This window comes from Saccopteryx bilineata, chromosome 9, assembly GCF_036850765.1.
Source record: "Saccopteryx bilineata isolate mSacBil1 chromosome 9, mSacBil1_pri_phased_curated, whole genome shotgun sequence".
In the NCBI taxonomy this organism is placed as follows: domain Eukaryota; kingdom Metazoa; phylum Chordata; class Mammalia; order Chiroptera; family Emballonuridae; genus Saccopteryx; species Saccopteryx bilineata.
In genome coordinates, this window is record NC_089498.1 from 43652926 (window position 1) to 43671782 (window position 18857).

The 18857-nt window shown below is 39.1% G+C and overlaps 1 protein-coding gene and 1 pseudogene across 8 annotated transcripts in view; both read right to left on the reverse strand.

Annotated features, from left to right (window-relative positions):
- Positions 1 to 2088: 2088 nt before the first annotated feature.
- Positions 2089 to 18857, reverse strand: part of ZNF568 (zinc finger protein 568) — a 49836-nt gene continuing 33067 nt past the window's right edge. For 6 of the 8 annotated variants that reach the window (XM_066242170.1, XM_066242171.1, XM_066242168.1 and 3 more), the window contains 4 exons: positions 15913 to 16039; positions 15559 to 15654; positions 13909 to 13941; positions 2089 to 7064 (listed from right to left, as the gene is read on the reverse strand). In XM_066242170.1, coding sequence (XP_066098267.1) covers positions 5485 to 7064; positions 13909 to 13941; positions 15559 to 15654; positions 15913 to 15982 — 1779 coding nt within the window. In that variant the 5' untranslated portion in view covers positions 15983 to 16039 and the 3' untranslated portion in view covers positions 2089 to 5484. The other 2 variants (XM_066242167.1, XM_066242172.1) reach the window with 2 other exon arrangements.
- On the reverse strand, positions 12010 to 12475 carry LOC136312607 (mitochondrial import inner membrane translocase subunit TIM14 pseudogene; annotated as a pseudogene).

Sequence of the window (18857 nt, forward strand, 5' to 3'; positions counted from 1 at the left end):
AAATCCTGGGTTCCTCTTTGGTTTGTCTGATTCTGGTCTCTGTTTAGTTTTTGTCTGATATTTTAACAGAATGGGTAACACCCTGTCCATTCTTAAGGACAGCCTGCCTAGTGTGAATTCTGGCTAATTGGTTGACCTATACTTATAAATCTATAAAATAATGTCAACTTAAAATAGCCAAAATGTGGCTCTTTTGAGGCCTAAATTGTTATTGCATGTAAGAATTGGAAATGTTGGCTCTAATATTGAACTAAATAAAATAGTTTCATTCCTGCATTGTTGCTTTAAAATTGAAATATGTAAGGAGTGCTCATTTAAATTTAAATAGAATAAAATTTTGGATCTTAAACTTGTTTCTTTGGTTTGTACTCTGTAAGGTCTTGCCATGCTGATTGCTGTACCCTGTGTTCTGAGTCTTCAGAGTTGGGGCTAAGTAGCAACTACACTCTTGGAATTGATTGGATTTTATTTATGTGTCATGTTCATGTCTCTCTACTGTAATTGTCTTATGTGTAAAACTGGACTCAGGTCTATAAAACAGAGGGATAAATAGTGTATGTAGCTCAAACTTGTGCAGCAATGATAACTGGGTCCTCCTGTTTTAACTGTGGAAAGCCTGGACATATGGCTAAGGACTGGAGAGCATGCTAGCAGGAGTCTTTTTATTGTGAAAAGCCAAGTCACCTTGAAAAATTACAGGAAGCTGAAATGGGATATATATATATATGGTTGGCATTCAAGCATTCAAATGCTGAAGTTTCCTTTCCCTCGATATCCTCAATCTTAATTTCCTTTTAAAAATGGCATTGCCTGACCAGGCAGTGGCGCCGTGGATAGAGCGTCAGACTGGGATGTGGAAGGACCCAGGTTCGAGACCCCGGGTTTGCCAGCTTGAGCGCGGGCTCATCTGGCTTGAGCAAAAAGCTCACTAGCATGGACCCAAGGTCACTGGCTAGAGCAGGGGGTTACTCAGCTGAAGGCCCGTGGTCATGGCACATATGAGAAAGCAATCAATGAACAACTACGATGTCGCAACAAAAAACTGATGATTGATGCTTCTCATCTCTGTTCCTGTCTGTCTGTCCCTATCTATGCCTCTATCTGACTCTCTCTGTCCCTGTAAAAAAATTAAAAACAAAACAAAAAAACCATAATAAAAATGGCACTAATGATATTTTTGTGTATCAAGTAATATTGTAGAGATGGCATAATAAAAAATTACCTTAAGGACTGGTTCATATATTGTTAAAGAGAATGAGGTCCTTTTAGAAGAACTCTTTATTACTGCTCAGTGTCTGAGACCATCAATGCTTCCAACCAAGTCTAGGGTTGTGGAAGGAATAAAATAATCTGTAGGTTAAGAGTGAAGCAATTTTACACAACTGCTTGTGGCTATCTCATAAAAATAAAAGTCTTTCTCACTTCAAAATATTGTATATAAATAACAAGGTATATGCTGGTTGTATAGAAACTTGCAGAGCAAGAAAAATAATATTGCTGAGTCAATTTGTCAGGAAAACCTTACTCTCTCTACAACAGGGGCCAGGAACCTACGGCTCACGAGCCAGACGTGGCTCTTTTGATGGCTGCATCTAACTCACAGACAAATCTTTAATAAAAAAAATAATGTTAAAAATATAAAACATTCTCATGTATTACAATCCATTTCCCACCGCTCATGTTCATGGTTGCGGGTGGCTGGAGCCAATCACAGCTGTCTTCCGGGACAGCATCAAATTTTTATTGGATAATGAGTAATGTACACAGGTCGTTGTATGGCTCTCATGAAATTGCATTTTAATATATGTGGAGTTTATGGCTCTCTCAGCCAAAAAGGTTCCCTACCCCTGCTCTACAATGACTCAAATTGTATTACTAATTAGCTATGAATCCAATGTTGTCAAATAATGCAAGACACATTGAGAAAGTAGGGGTCATTAGTTGACCACAATGCACAAAATCACATTTGATTTGTCACATGGACATCACATTTTCAAAATTTTAATAATTTCAATTTCATTGAACCTAAGATACAATTAATTGAAAGATGAGTCCCAACCTCAGAAATATAATGTAAAAGGCATCATAAACGTTACAGAAATGGTAATTTCATATTTATACAGTAAATAGGTCTATTAATTTTTTTAAAAATTATAGTTTACCTCCAACATTTTGTGTCAGTTTCAGTTGTACAACATAGTGATTAGACAATCATGTACTTTACAGAGTGGTTCCTCTATCACTTCTAATTACTAATTTTCTGGAAATATATATATATATATTTTCAGAGACAGTCAGAGAGAGGGATTGAGAGAGGGATAGATAGGGACAAACAGACAGAAATGGAGAGAGATGAGAAGCATCAATCATTAGTTTTTCATTGTGACACCTTAGTTGTTCATTGATTGCTTTCTCATATGTGCCTTGACCATGGGCCTTCAGCAGACCGAGTAACCCCTTGCTCAAGGCAGCGACCTTGGGTCCAAGCTGGTAAGCTTTGCTCACACCAGATGAGCACGCGCTCAAGCTGGCGACCTCAGGGTCTCGAACCTGGGTCCTCCGCATCTGACACTCTATCCACTGTGCCACCACCTGGTCAGGCTGGAAATATTTTTTATAAAATACTTGAGCATATAATAAGGGCATACGGATCCATTATAACACTTTTTATCTCTATGGGAAGAAGGCTTCCTCTCGCCCATAAATTGAGAAATAACTATAAAAACACTATTAAGACAATATACTCATATTGCCATTCACATCATTAACTTTTAAGATTTATTTTATATGCTATTAACCTTTTTTTTAAGGCAAAAAATTACAAGTAAAGCTAAAAGCTCTCTCTGATTGTTACCCTCACTCATAATTTCCTGCCAGAAACAAGACTAACAACAATTTGGTATGCATGCTTCTAGTTCATTTTATTAAAAACTTTTCAATAATTTTTATTTATTAGATTTAGCAAGAGAGGTACGGAGTGAAGGAAGGAGAGAGAGGGAGGGAGGAAACAAGAACATCTATCTGTTTCTGTACGTGCCCTGACCAAAATCTAACTGCCAACTTCTGCACTTCCAGACGATACTCTAAGTAACAGAGCTACCCAGCCAGGGATAATTCATTTTACTTAATTAATGAATTTGTGATTAGTCTTTACTGGGTATCAGGCAGGGCTGGGCAGAAACCATGCTTATGGAGCAGGGCCTGCACACCCAGGCAATACTGCTCCTCAAGGCAGTGGTGGGAACTCAGGGCTCAGCTCCTCAGGCTAGGGGTTGAGGTCAGGCTCCTGACAGCAGAAAAACTACTGAAAGAAAGGTCTATATGTCTGGGTCTAATTCAGTGTAATAAGGAAAATGTGAGGGAGAGACCACACTGAGCAAAACGGGTGCTGGAGAGCTTTAAGATCCTGGGTGAATTGAAATAGGGGAAGGGAAAGGTGCCCAACAGGACTGGAGTGGGGGTGAAGGAAAGGAGAGGAGTAAGACAGATGGTTCCATGGGTTCAGGGAGGGTCAGCTGTTTACTAGGCCCCTGTGTGCTCCTCACTCCCATCTCCTGGACTTGCAGTCCCTATTTGTTGAACTATTTGGCAGCCTTTGAGTACACAGGTGTTGGGAGGAAGTGGCTGGACTTCAGGTAGGCAGAGATCTTCAGGCCCTCAAAGCTGCCCAAGAAGTCTTCCAGGTTCAATAATGCATTCAGGCACTTGGACTCAAACATATGCAGCACATCCAGGAAGTCATAAGCCAGGAAATAGACATAGGTGAGAAGGTCAGGGCTGTAGCAGGTCCTGATCTTATACATTTGGATGTCCAAGACCTTTTCCTCCAAAATGTCCATGTGAATCTTCTTTTCCATCTCCCAACAGAGCTTGTGCTTGCTAATAATGTAACGTAGGATGGCATTGCTCTGGGTGAGCTTGTGAGCCCTGTCAATTAAGTAGGACAGACTGGGGAAGTTCAGACCCAGCTTGGATTTCTTACTTAGCCACTAGCTTCTGTCATACTCAGAAGCCACTGTGGAAGTTCCAGTAACCCAAAGTCACGGCCATGATGCTGGTTTTCCCCACTGTGTGATGTCTTTTAATTCATTTAAACAGTTTTACATAACAATTTCAATAATAAAAACAATTCTGTTGTTCATGAATTAATTCTAATTTGCATGAATGTCATTATACAAAATGGATCTTGATTTTTTTCATTCAACATTGTTTTAGATAACTACCCATGTTACAAAATAGAAATCTAGTCCATTGCTTTTAACTGCTGTTTACTATTCTACTATTTGAACATATCAATATCACATTTTAGTCATCTGTTACCCTGTAATAATTTAGGTTGTTTTCAATTCAGATATGTATATCTATATATCTGTATATTTCTTTTGTATATTTGTTTCTTTAGAATGTATATCCAAAAGTACAACTGCAAGGTCCTTTTGTGTTAAAAAAAATGCTGGCCCTGGCCGGTTGGCTCGGTGGTAGAGCGTCGGCCTGGCATGCAGAAGTCCCGGGTTTGATTCCCGGCCAGGGCACACAGGAGAAATGCCCATCTGCTTCTCCACCCCTCCCCCTCTCTTTCCTCTCTGTCTCTCTCTTCCCCTCCTGCAGCCAAGGCTCCATTGGAGCAAAGATGGCCTGGGCGCTGGGGATGGCTCCATGGCCTCTGCCTCAGGCACTAGAGTGGCTCTGGTCGCGACGGAGCGATGCCCCAGATGGGCAGAGCATCGCCCCCTGGTGGGCGTGCCGGGTGGATCCCGGTTGGGCGCATGTGAGAGTCTGTCTGACTGTCTCCCCATTTCCAGTTTCAGAAAAATACAAACAAACAAAAAATGCTTCCCTGCGTCAAAGTCATAGACAATATCTCGCATTTCCTCCCAGAATTTCAGTTTGGCTCTTCTCATTCCAGTCTTCAAATCCTTTGGGATTCTATTTCTTTATATGTTGAAGGGTATATGTAGTTTTATTTCTTCTAACATGGAAAGTCAAATACTCCAATAATTTCTGTGGACTAGGCCATCATTTCCCAATTGATTCATGATGTCATATCTAATATATACATTTCACATATATTTATTGGTTTATTCCTAGGCACTCTATTCTGTAAAATCTGTTTACCTATTCATGTATTAATTCCACTACTTAATGATGATAATTTAATATATGCGTAGTATATGGTAAGAGGTATGTCCTCTGTTCTTTTTCCAAATTGTCTGAGCAATCCATAGACTTCTATTTCACATGAATTTTAGATAATTTTGTAAAATCTAGAAAATTGTTAGAAATTTGGAACTATATTAACTCTATAGGGTAATTTTAGGAGAACTGAAAATTTTATATTGGGTTTTTCCATCTACACACATGGTATTTCTCAGTCTTATGTCCATCAGTAAAGCTTTACAATTTTCCCATAAAGATCTTAGTTTTTGTTAATGCCAAGATATTTTAAAAAGTATGGGTTTAATTTTAAAAAAGACTTTCTCTTTTTCAGTACACTCGGTGTTTCTCACCTATATGACTTCTCTTATGTATAGAAAGAGATGCTCTTTGAGAGAATGCTTTCCCACATTCATTACATTCAAAAGGTTTCTCACCAGTATGACTTCTCATATGTATAATAAGTAATGAGCACTGAGAGAAAGCTTTTGCGCATTTATTACATTCATAGGGTTTCTCCCCTGTATGATTTCTCACATGAAGAGTAAGTGATGAAATTCGAGAAAAGGCTTTATCACATTCATTACATTTAAACGGTTTTTCTCCAGTATGAATCTTTTCATGCTCAAGGAGATTCTGTCTCTGACTGAAAGCTTTCCCACATTGATTACAATGATAGGGCTTCTCTCCAGTATGAATTTTCTCATGTTCAGTGAGGTTTGATTTCTGACTAAAGGCTTTCCCACATAGTATACATGCATAGGGTTTCTCACCAGTATGAATTCTCTGGTGTCGAATGAGGTTTGACATCTGAATAAAAGCTTTCCCACATTCACTACATTCATATGGCTTCTCTCCAGTATGAATCTTCTGATGTGTAATGAGATTTTCTTTCCGGCTGAAAGCTCTTCCACACTCATTACATTCATACGGTTTCTCAGCTGTATGGTTTCTCATATGTACAGTAAGGGAAGAACTTTGAGAGAATTCTTTCCCACATTCACTACATACATAGGGTTTCTCACCTGTATGACTTCTCATATGTATAATAAATACTGAGCATTGAGAGAATGCTTTTCCACACTTATTACATTTATAGGGCTTCTCCCCTGTGTGACTTCTCATGTGTAAAGTAACAGATGACATTCGAGAAAAAGCTCTGCCACATTCATTACATGCATAAGGTTTCTCCCCAGTATGAATTTTCTCATGCTCAATAAGATTTTGTTTCTGGCTAAAGGATTTTCCACATTCCTTACATTTATAGGGTTTTTCTCCCGTATGAATTCTCTTGTGTTCAGTGAGATTTGATTTCTGACTGAAGGCTTTCCAACAATCCTTACATGCGTAAGGTTTCTCTCCTGTATGAATTCTCTGGTGTCTAATAAGGTTTGACATCTGAATAAAAGCTTTCCCACATTCATTACACTTATACGGTTTTTCCCCAGTATGGATTTTTTGATGTGTAATAAGATTTTCCTTCCTGCTGAAAGCTTTTCCACATTCCTTACATTCATAGGGTTTCTTTCCAGCATGTATTCTCTCATGTCTAATGAAGTCAAATTTATGACTGTAGTCTTGTCCACACTGATCACACTTAAAGGAGGTTACAACATTGGAGGAGCAATGAGTAAGGTTCCCATACTTATTACATTCATAATTTTTCTCTCTTATATAGCCTTTCTCATAACTAAGTAAGTCTAAATGATGTTCCAAATCCTTATCAAGTGAATCATATTCATAGAAGCTTTGTCTTGAAGAAACAATGTCTGAAGTCAGAGGAAATAGTTTTGTAACTTTTTTACATTCAATGACATTTTCCGTCATCAGAGCTTTCTTGGAGATGGATCTCACTTTCCTCACAAATGTTTCCTGTTGCTTCTTGATTTTTTCATCAACTTCCCATACTTCTGAAATGGAGGACAAAAATTATTATAAAAGTATACTTAAGCAACACAGAAATCAGTAAAATAAATAAAAAAGTTAAGATAAAAGGGTAAAGACATAAACAATGAACAGAAATTCAAACAAACAGAGGATAAAACTAACACTTGTGGTTTACCACAGTGCATTAAGTGTATGGTTCCCCCCTAAAATTCCATTAAAATAAAAGTAAAAAAATAAAGGGTCAGGTAGAAAATCCAAGATGGTGGTAGAATAGGTGGAAGTTATACTCACATCCTCCAGGAACCAAATTGGAATTACAACTAAAACACATAACAATTAACCTGAATAACCAACTGAAGACTAGCTGAAGAGAAGTCTTATAACCAAGGATATACAGAAGCCACATCAAAAATTGTAGGGAGGGCAAAGAGACAAAAAACTATAGGCAAATATCTCTGATGAACAAAGATGTTAAAATCCTCAACAAAATACTAGTAAACTGGATCCTGCAGTACATTAAAAAGAGCATAGGCATACACCATGATCAAGTGGGATCTATTCTGAGGATGCAAGGTTGACATAATATCCGCAAATCAATAAGTGTGATACACAACATGGACAACATAAAGGATAAAAACCACAAGATCATATTCATAGACGTAGAAAAGCATCTGAAAAAATCCAGCACTTATTTAGAATAAAAACTATCCACAAAAAAGTGGGAATAGAGGGAACATACCTTAATGTAAAAAAGCCCATATATATGACGAACCCACAGCCAACATCATATTCAATGGGAAAAAGCTGCAAACACTTCTCTTAAAATCAAGAACAAGATAGGGATGTCCACTTTCACCAATTTTATGCAACACAGTACTGGAAATTCTAGCCACAGCAATCAGACAAAAAATAAATAAATAAATAAAAAACATTTAAATTGGAAAGGAGGAAGTAAAACTCATTATTTGCAGATTGACATGATACTGTATACAGAGAACTCTAAATATTCTACCAAAAAAACTACTAGATCTGATAAATGTATTCAGTAAAGTATCAGGATACAAAATAAATATCCAGAAATTGTTAGCATTTTTATACACCAGTAATAAACTTTCAGAAAGGGAAACTATGAAAGTAGTGCCAATTAAGTTGCATCAAAATAATAATAATAATAATAATAAAATACATAGGAATAAAGTTAACCAAGGATGTAAAAAACCTGTACTCAGAAATTGCAAGACACTGAAGAGAGAAACTGAAGGAGACAGAAATATGTACAAGCATATACCTTGTTCATTGATAAGAAAATTAACATCATTAAAATGTCCATACTACCAAAGCAGGCCCGGGCCGGTTGGCTCAGTAGTAGAGCATCGGCCTGGAGTGCAGGAGTCCTGGGTTCGATTGCTGGCCAGGGCACACAGGAGAAGCGCCCATCTGCTTCTCCACCCCTCACCCTCTCCTTCCTCTCTGTCTCTCTCTTCCCCTCACGCAGCCAAGGCTCCACTGGAGCAAAGTTGGCCCGGGCACTGAGGATGGCTCTATGGCCTCTGCCTCAGGCGCTAGAATGGCTCTGGTTGCAACAGAGCAATGCCCCAGATGGGCAGAGCATCGCCCCCTGGTGGGCATGCCGAGTGGATCCTGGTCAGGTGCATGTGGGAGTCTGTCTGACTGCCTCCCCATTTCCAACTTCAGAAAAATACAACAACAAAAAAGTCCATACTACCAAAGCAATCTATAGATTCAATGTAATTTGTATCAAGATAAGAATGGCATATTTCACAGAAATAGAAAAAATATTCCAAAATTTTATATGGAACCACAACAGACCCCAAACAGCCACAACACTCTTGAGAAAGAAGAAAAAGGTTGGAGGAATCATGCTCCCAAATGTCCAACTATACTACAAGGCCATAGTAACCAAAATAGCATTATCTATATAAATAAAATGTTCGTTTGTTCAAAATCTTTTTTTTTTTTGTATTTTTCTGAAGTTGGAAACAGGGAGGCAGTCAGACAGACTCCCGCATGCGCCTGACTGGGATCCACCCGGCATGCCCACCAGGGGGTGAGGCTCTGCCCATCTGGGGCATTGCTCTGCTGCAACCAGAGCCATTCCAGCACTTGAGGCAGAGGCCATAGAGCCATCCTCAGCGCCTGGGCCAACCTTGCTCCAATGGAGCCCTGGCTGCGGGAGGGGAAGAGAGAGACAGAGAGGAAGGAGAGGGGGAAGCATGGAGAAGCAGATGGGTGCTTCTCCTGTGTGCCCTGGCCGGGAATCGAACCCCAGACTCCTGCACACCAGGCCGACGCTCTACCACTGTCCCTACCAGCCAGGGCTTGTTCAAAATCTTAAATCTCCGAAAGTTCTTCACCAATTGCTTTGAAATTTTGAAATAACGTTGCATTAGAATACATGCTCTTTTTTATATACCTACTATTATATAGATATAGATATCACACCTGTGACAGGTAAAAACATGCTTTTTGAAAAATAGAGCCATCTGTTGGACGTAAAAGCAACACACACTATACTAAATATTTTACAATTTCATTTCAATGTTTCCCATTTACAATCCATTTACGTGCAGCCAGACTTGAGGATACACGGTTGCGAGCACTGCGATCACATGCTGCAGCTTCACATCTGCTTCGTTCTCAACAGAATAAATGTGACAGGCTGAGAGTGGCTGGAAGACATCAACGTGAAACAGCAGATCAGCATCAAACACGATTCCGTGCTCAGCAATCACGCGATTACAGTTGCCTTGCATTCTGGTACAATCCAGCTGATGATTATAGTTTGAGCCGGCATGTTCTCATCAGCACTATGACTGAAGTGTGTCCTTATTGCAAGGCTCTGAAATTTAATGGAGAAATGAAAGGAATGTGTTACGCTGCTAGAAAAATTAAACTGCCTTAACTTGGAGAACCGCCAGAGCCATTAAAAACTTTGCTTGCCGGATATACTGCCAAATCAAAGCATTTCCTATCTAACATCAGGAAATAGAACTCATATTTCCAAATGACGTTGTTCGGTGCAGAAATTGTAACAGCTCAATTCATGCCAACTTTCAAAGTGAAAGGACAAATGTATTATAAAGTCGGCTCCCTGCTTCTGTTCCTAGATGGTCAACATAAATTCCTACAAATGTATTTCAACGGTGATGGCAATGATGAACTGAATGCACGCTGCGGAATTTCTACTGGCATAAAAAGGTCCATCGTTTCCCCACTGCAAGAGCTTCTTCACAGAAAAAAACAATTCAGTGTGTTTGTTCAAAACAGCAATTGACATGATGCCATCTGATACACACAAGATTCTTATTCATGCTGACAAAATGGCTGCTGGAGAACATGTGCGAAGATTCAATGCTCCAACTATAGATGAAGTAGCAATTGTTATAGTTGGAGATCAGTTCCCATCTAGAGATACTGTTCTTCATCGGAGAAACAATCAACTGACAAAAGTTGCAGAAACTCGTTGATGCTATGATGCCCTGCAATATCCAATCATTTTGGGGGCTGGTGCCAATGGATATCACTTCAACATTAAGATGATAAATCCAGTCAGTGGCAAACAAACAAATATGAAATGCAGTTGAATGAACTATTATTCATACCAATTAATGATTCGAGAGAATGAAGACAATCACATTTTGAAATGCCGTCGATTGTTTCACCAATACATTGTAGATATGAATGCAAAAATCGAAACAGAACGTTTGATACTCATCCATTTGAATCAGACCAAGCTTCGCTCTGAAGAATACGTTCATTTGCGAGATGCAGTTGTAAATGACAGTAATACAACTAACGTTGGAAGACAAACGATTTTGCCATCTTCATATACAGGCAGTCCATGTCATATGCATGAGTATGCTCAAGATGCAATTGCGTATGTTCGTCACTACGGGTGTCCAGACCTATTCATTACATTCACATGCAATCCAGCTTGGTACAATATACAACAGCTCTTACTTCCTGGGCAATCGCCGGTGGATAGGCATGACATCACAGCACATGTTTTCAGACAGAAGCTGAAATTGCTGATGGATTTCATGGTAAAACATGAAGTGTTTGTGTCTGTGTGCTGTAAAAAATCAATGAGCAACATTGTAGAAGCAACAATCTTGACAGGATCTTTCAAAGGTGAAGATGTCCTCATTCCTCGCATTCCCATGATTCCAACGGATATGCCATTTCTTTTTTTTTTTTTTTTTAGTATTTATCACATTGTTTTTTAATTACCAGTTCATCAGTTTCCCATATGATTGGGGTTCCCTGAGAGCAGACTTTCATGTTCACTTTGCCTTATTTGCTAAATGAGTCATGAACAACATTTCTATTCAAATGTTAGTGTTTATCCATAATTTTTGAACATTAGTCTCCAAATATTCTATAATCTGATTCAAAATCCTTAAATTTAAACAAGAAACTTATACCAATGCTTGACTTTGTGCTAAATCATTTTAAAATCTGTAGCTTTGGGATATTTTATTATAAAAAGTTGGTACTCATAATAACTTAAAAATTCATCATACATTTTAACTTCATTTTTTTTTTTTTTTCATTTTTTTCATTTTTCTGAAGCTGGAAACAGGGAGAGACAGTCAGACAGACTCCCGCATGCGCCCGACCGGGATCCACCCGGCATGCCCACCAGGGGCGGTGCTCTGCCCCCCAGGGGGCGATGCTCTGCCCATCCTGGGCGTCGCCATATTGCGACCAGAGCCACTCTAGCGCCTGAGGCAGAGGCCACAGAACCATGCCCAGCGCCCGGGCCATCTTTGCTCCAATGGAGCCTTGGCTGCGGGAGGGGAAGAGAGAGACAGAGAGGAAAGCGCGGCGGAGGGGTGGAGAAGCAAACGGGCGCTTCTCCTATGTGCCCTGGCCGGGAATCGAACCCGGGTCCTCCGCACGCTAGGCCGACGCTCTACCGCTGAGCCAACCGGCCAGGGCTTAACTTCATTTTTTAGCTTGACCTTCTAGTAAATCTTTAGCTTCACTGATTTTGGCTGCTATATAAGGAGATCCTCCCTTGTCTGGGTGATTTAAAAGCATAATTCGTCGATGAGCATCTCTTATTTTCCCTTTATTAGCAGTAGGGCTTACACCTAGTATTAATGCAGCTTCCCGTTTTGTCATCTTGGGTTCAAACCCACCCTTGTAGTAGTCACCACTGAAGGCAGATTTTGGTAGACTTTGAAATACTTGTTTCACTTGAGGCTCCATATGCTTCATGGCTTGCAAAACATAATGACCTGCAAATCCTGCAGCAACAATGGTCAGTCCAACTGCTACCACTGTACTGGCCTGCATCTGCCCAGAGCGCGGGTCATCCTAAACCAGAGCCGCGGACACCACCTCCACACTGCGACCGGAAAGCTGGATATGCCATTTCAATTTAAGACATTGCAATTCCCAATTCGATTGGCATTTGCAATCACCATCAACAAAGCTCAGGGCCAATCTTTAGAATTGTGTGCTTTAGATCTACACATGGCTTGCTTCTCACAAGGACAATTATATATTGTGTGTTCTAGATTCAGCAAACCAGATAATCTCTATATCTGCACAGACAATGGAACAACAAAAAATATTATATGCCCATAAGAATTGTGAAATTAAACATATTAGAAACGTGCGCTTTCTCTTTTCTTTCTTTTCCATTTAACCAGACTGAGCCACAGCAGCGCGTGGCCGGGTACAGCTAGTACTGGCATAAAAGTTATATAGATCAATGGAACAGAATAAAGAGCCCAGAAATTAACCCATACCATTATTATCAATTAATATTTGACAAAGGAGGCAAGAACATGCAATGAGGTAAAGACAGTTTGTTCAAAAAAAACAGTGTTAAAAAAATTGATGTTGATATATATATATATGTGTGCAAAATAAATAAATAAATAAATAAAACTAGATCTCCTTCTCATACATTTCCCAAAAAGGTGATCCATAAAATCTAATACAACACAGAGTACTTCCTGTTTCAGTATAGTTAAATTAAGTATCTCTGTCTTCTCTTGTCTCTGAAAATACAAAGAAGAAACAGAAAAAGAAAACACATTTTCAATGAAACTAAAAGGCAGCTAAACTCTGATTCCAGAATGTAAGAAAAGACCAGAGATAGGGAAGAAGCCCTGGCTGTTCCTTCTACCTCATAAAGCGCAGTGAACAGAGTTAGTTCTCCGAACACAAGACACACCCTGTGGGCAGAATAAAAGTCTTTTTTTTTTTTTTTTGCAATAATGGGATCCAGATGTGTTAAGAATCATGGCAGAAACATAATGATATTTTTATGGCCTTGTCAAATGGAAGGGAAGGCAGAGCTAAATAAGCATATGAAAGCAGTGATTATTCCTATGTAAGCAGTTTGCTGGCATAAGAGAGTAGAAGAGATACTTGAGTGCTAGAGGATGCATGCAACTGATAATTTCTGATTCAAGGGAAGTAAAAGGCACACCAACTCTCAACAGAAAAACTAAACCTTATACAATAAGAGAGGTCATCATGAACAGCAAAGGTTTTCTACTAAATCAGCCTATTTTTCCAGAAATCTTCAACACTCCCTGTAAATCATGTGTCCAGCAAGAAATAATCTAATTCAATGATGAGTAACAATTATAAAAGAAACCAGCATCTGATCTATACAATGACGCTATAAGAACCAAAACACATGAGTATACATTGAGAGGAAAAACTGGTACTGACTGATCAATAGGCCTCACAAAGTTCTGAAGCTTTAAAGAAAAAGAAACCTAATGGCATCCAAGGCAAATAAAGTCACCCACCTATACGGAGAAACAATCAGACTTCAGATTTCTCCAAACATTCAAAGTCAGGAGACAATAGAGAACTTACCTGAAATCTTCAGGGCACTGTCTACAAAAGCACCTAGAAAAGAAAGTATGGCTCAAGAAATTTATACATAGACAACTATCAACCAAATATAAAGATTAAAAAAAAGATTTCTTTTTATGTGCAAAACTTCAAGGACCCTAGTTCTCATTAATCATAAGCTCCATAACAAAATTTCACTCTGTACACTGCCCATGCCCAGAAGAGTATTTTATCTTTATTGTTATGACTATAAATGTGGTTCCTTTTTCTTTATATCTTCTACCTGATTATTGAAGTATACATGAAAACTATTTTTATTCATTAATTTGATATCCTACCATCCACTGGATTATTATATTATCTGTTGCACTTATTCAGTTGATTCTTGTGTTTTTGAGGGATACAACCTTAATATTTAAATAAAGATAATTTTAAAGGGTCCTTTCCAATTTTTACAGTATTTATTTTTTTCTCTGGCCTATAGTTAGGTATAAACTTAATAAGTGTACAAAAGCTATAAAGGGAAAACTTGGAAAGTAGAGGATGCAAAGGTAGATAGATTTGTACAAAGACAGAGCATATTAGATATTATAAAGATGTCAAAGCTCTGAAAGTAAATTTATATATCTAGCACATCACCAATAAAAATCCAACAGATTTTCCTCTGGAAATAGCTGAATCTAAAATTCATATGGTCAAATAAAAATCAGGAATTGCCAGCACAACTCTGAAAATGAAGTGTATGGAGCAGGTACAGAAAGGGACTGTCAAGGACAGGCAGACTAATTGTTCAGTGTATCTTTTGGACTGTTTATATTTTTAAGCAAGTATACATATATTATATTTTTTAAAAATTAAAGTAATGGAGAGTGGAATAAGCAGGAAGGAGGCACCAATTTCTAATCCAGAAACCTTTAAAGCTACATGGCATTGTGAAGGTTGTGATGTACAGTGGAGAGTGGGCATGCTGTTATAAAACACATGTTTGAGGCTCTTCAAAATGGAAAGAAATGAAAAGGAATCTAAGTGTGAAACAAACATATGTTTAAAATAACTACACAACCATAAAATAATGAATGCATAAGAAAATCAAATTATAAACACAAGAGTTTAAGGACCATAGAGTAGGACAATAAATCTAAAAGTAAGAGTATAAATAAATTAGGAAAGGTTGGCATCCTGAAATCAGATGGAGTGATAGACCTTCTAAATTTGAAAAAAGGAAGATGGCTTCAATACAGGAAGAAATAGTATCTGAAAATGTAATAGATATTGAAATCCATGCATACCTTTTGTCACTTTAGAAGACTATAGCTTTTGGATGTGAGGGTGATCTGGCTGCAACACCTGTCACCCCATTGATCACCAGGGTTGATTCGGCTGATCTGGCTGGCTAGGCGGGTGTCCCCTTCCTCCCTCACCACTCCATGTGCGTCCCTCCCAAAGCTGCGTGCTCGGTCGAAGAGGACGACCTTCCCCGCTAGAGAAGAGGACCGTTCTTCGGTCAAGGGTATACGAGTAGCTACGCTCTCCTGCTAGAACCTCCAAAAAAGTCTCAAACTCAAGAAGACTATAGCTTTTAAGAAAACCTTGGAAAATGTAAAATAATATCAACCTCCTGAATAACTGTCACGGGGTGCTCTCATTTAGGCTGCTTTTTCACTTATTCACCTGAACAGTGCTTCCCAAACATCTCTTTCTCTATCACCCATGGTTCCTCTTCCTGTTCCAACTTGAAGATCACATCTGGTTTGGTGACTTGATAGCCTATTACGGGGTACAGAAAAGGATTTGGATATTAATACTGGAGACACCATCCTAATCTTGAGTCCTGGGAGCTTGAGGGCATATGAAGGACAAAGATGGAAGAACTTCCACATTGAGACAAGGTAATTAGCTTTACCTTGAAGACAAGTCCATATAATCATGTGAAGAAAGGAAAAGCTAGATTCATCTCCTAAATTATAGGCTTCATACATTTCAAAAATGAGAAGGAATCCCATGTAATTGCAAAGCTTCCCTTACCCACTGTGACTAGGTTACTATAGTTCTCCAGCATCACATCCCGGTACAAGTTCCTCTGAGCAGGTTTCATTTGCTGCCATTCCTCCCTGGTGAGGTCCACAGACACATCCTTAAATGTCACTGTTTCCTGTAAAAGCACAACCCTAATTAATATGAAGTCATTAAAATTAAACATGACGGTCAAGACATGTAAGAACTCATTTAGCTAGTATCCAGGGATTAGAGTTCATAAGAAATGATGACATATTGCCATTTACCACAACATGGATGGACCTTGAGAACATTATACTGAGTGAAATAAGTAATTCAGAAAAAGCTAAGAACTGTATGATTACACACATAGGTGGAATATAAAACGGAGTCTTGTGGACATAGACAAAAGTGAAGTGGCTACCAGGGCAAGGGAAGAGTGGGGGAGGGGTGTGGGGAATGGAGTAAAGAGGGACAAATATACGGTTACAGAAAATGATTTGACTTTGGGTGATGGGTACACAACACAATCAGCAGTTCAAATGCTATAGAGACATTTACTTAAAACCTATGTACTCTTTTTTTGTGTGTGTGACAAAGAGAGAGACAGAGAGAGGGACAGATAGGGACAAACAGACAGGAAGGTAGAGTGATGAGAAGCATCAATTCTTCGTTGCAGCTCCTTTTCACTGATTGCTTTCTCATTTGTGCCTTGACTGGAGGGCTACAGCACAGTGAGAGACCCCTTGCTCGAGACTGCGACCTTTGGGCTCAAGCCAGCAACCCTGCGCTCAAGCTGGTGAGCCCGCACTCAAGCCGGCAGTGACCTTGGGGTTTCAAACCCGAGTCCTCTGTGTCCCAGTCCAATGCTCTATCCACTGTGCCACAGGTTGGTCAGGCCCTATGTACTCTTATTGGATCAATGTCACTCTGTTAAATTTAATTTTCTAAATAAACTTTTAAAAATTATATATTAAGTCTTCATATTTACCTAATCTGTATTATACTGGGGGAGCAAACAAATCATGGTAGAAATATCTGGTAGGATTATTTTAAATATTGAGTCAGTAAACTTATGAATTCATCAGTTATTATGCAGGAAACTGGAGATAGTAGGCACTGATTTGTAGTGGTCTGTGAATAAGATGTGAGAGACATGACTCACATGCAATTGGCTCAGAACTTGTTCAAGTAATCATGTAATCTAGTGAGAAAGGGAATATGAAGTGGGAGAGGGAAAACAAATAAGCAGGAAGAAACAAGAGGCATGACAATTTGAATATGCAAATTTGAGATTTCTATAGGACTTCCAGATGAAAACATCTACTATGCACTTAGAGGTATGAAGAAAGGTGAGAATTTCTTGGCCATTATCCTAAAACTGGGAGCTGAATCCATGGCTGTGTGATTACAGAAAACATACATAGTGGGTAAATGGCCAAGAACAGAATCAACAGTTAAGCATCAAAGAAAGGGACTCAGGTTTTTATTTCTTACTTGCTTTATTTACAGTCAAAGGATTAGAATTAAAATCATGAGAGTGGTGAAACAGAAAGCCAAGAAACAAATGACAGATTTCTAAAACAGAACATTACTTGATCATATCATTCTTTTTTTTTTTTTTTTTTTCATTTTTCTGAAGCTGGAAACAGGGAGAGACAGTCAGACAGACTCCCGCATGCGCCCGACCGGGATCCACCCGGCACGCCCACCAGGGGCGATGCTCTGCCCACCAGGGGGCGATGCTCTGCCCATCCTGGGCATCGCCATGTTGCGACCAGAGCCACTCTAGCGCCTGAGGCAGAGGCCACAGAGCCATGCCCAGCGCCCGGGCCATCTTTGCTCCAATGGAGCCTTGGCTGCGGGAGGGGAAGGGAGAGACAGAGAGGAAAGCGTGGCGGAGGGGTGGAGAAGCAAATGAGCTTCTCCTGTGTGCCCTGGCCTTGATCATATCATTCTTGCTCCCAATTAAAAAACTTCAATATCCAAATAAAGAAAGAAGGAAAAATCCGGATATGTAAAGACTCGAAGAAATTAAAGCACCCATATTTCCCACATCTGGGAGAATTTATTCAAGAAATATGCAAAAGTCTGAGACAGACAACATGGGAAATAAAAAACGGAAGTCACCAAAGGATGAACCATAATGTTTCTGAGAAACTCTGGCCTATGATCATTACTACCATCAATATTATCACCTCTGTCATCTACTGAGTGCTTATTATGTAAAGGCACTGCTGTAATTTCTTCAGATATAATAACTTTTTAAATTCCCTTAATATAAAAAGGGAAGGAAAGCGAGGTTAAAAGTAACTCTCCCATGGTCATAAAGTTATTTTTGAAAATCTCCAGACAGGCCTGACCTGTGGTGCAGAGGATAAACTGTTGGCCTGGAATGCTAAGGTTGCATGTTGCATGGTTTGAAATCCTGGGCTTGCCCAGTCAAGGCAAGTACAAGAAACAATCAGTGAACAACTAGAGTGAAGCAACTACAAGTTGATGCTTCTCTCTTTCTCCCTCTCTTTCACTCTCTTTAAAAATCAGTAAATAAAATCTTTAAAAAAAGAAAATCTCCAGACAGATCATATCATTCTCTCTAATTTTCCATCTCTGTTCTTATGTTTTAGTTTCTGTATCTTTGGTATCAACTCATCTGTCCACTGCATTTTTATTTCCGCTCTCACATTTTTTAACTTCTAGGCGTTCTTTCTTGTTCTTCTCTTTTTACAAACTCTCATTCTTATTTTATAGATACAATATCTTCTCTTATTATGACCACTATTATAAATTTGGGGGAAGTGTTATTTTACCTCGTGCTTTGAATTAGTTATCTCAGAAATTCCCTCCCTCGGTCCCTCCCTTTGTCCCTCCCTCCCTCCCTCCTCCCCTTCTTCCCTCTTCCTTCCCTCTCTCCTTCCTCTCTAGTTTTCTTCCCTCTTTTGTCATTTTAGTGAGAGTGAGACAGAGACAAACAG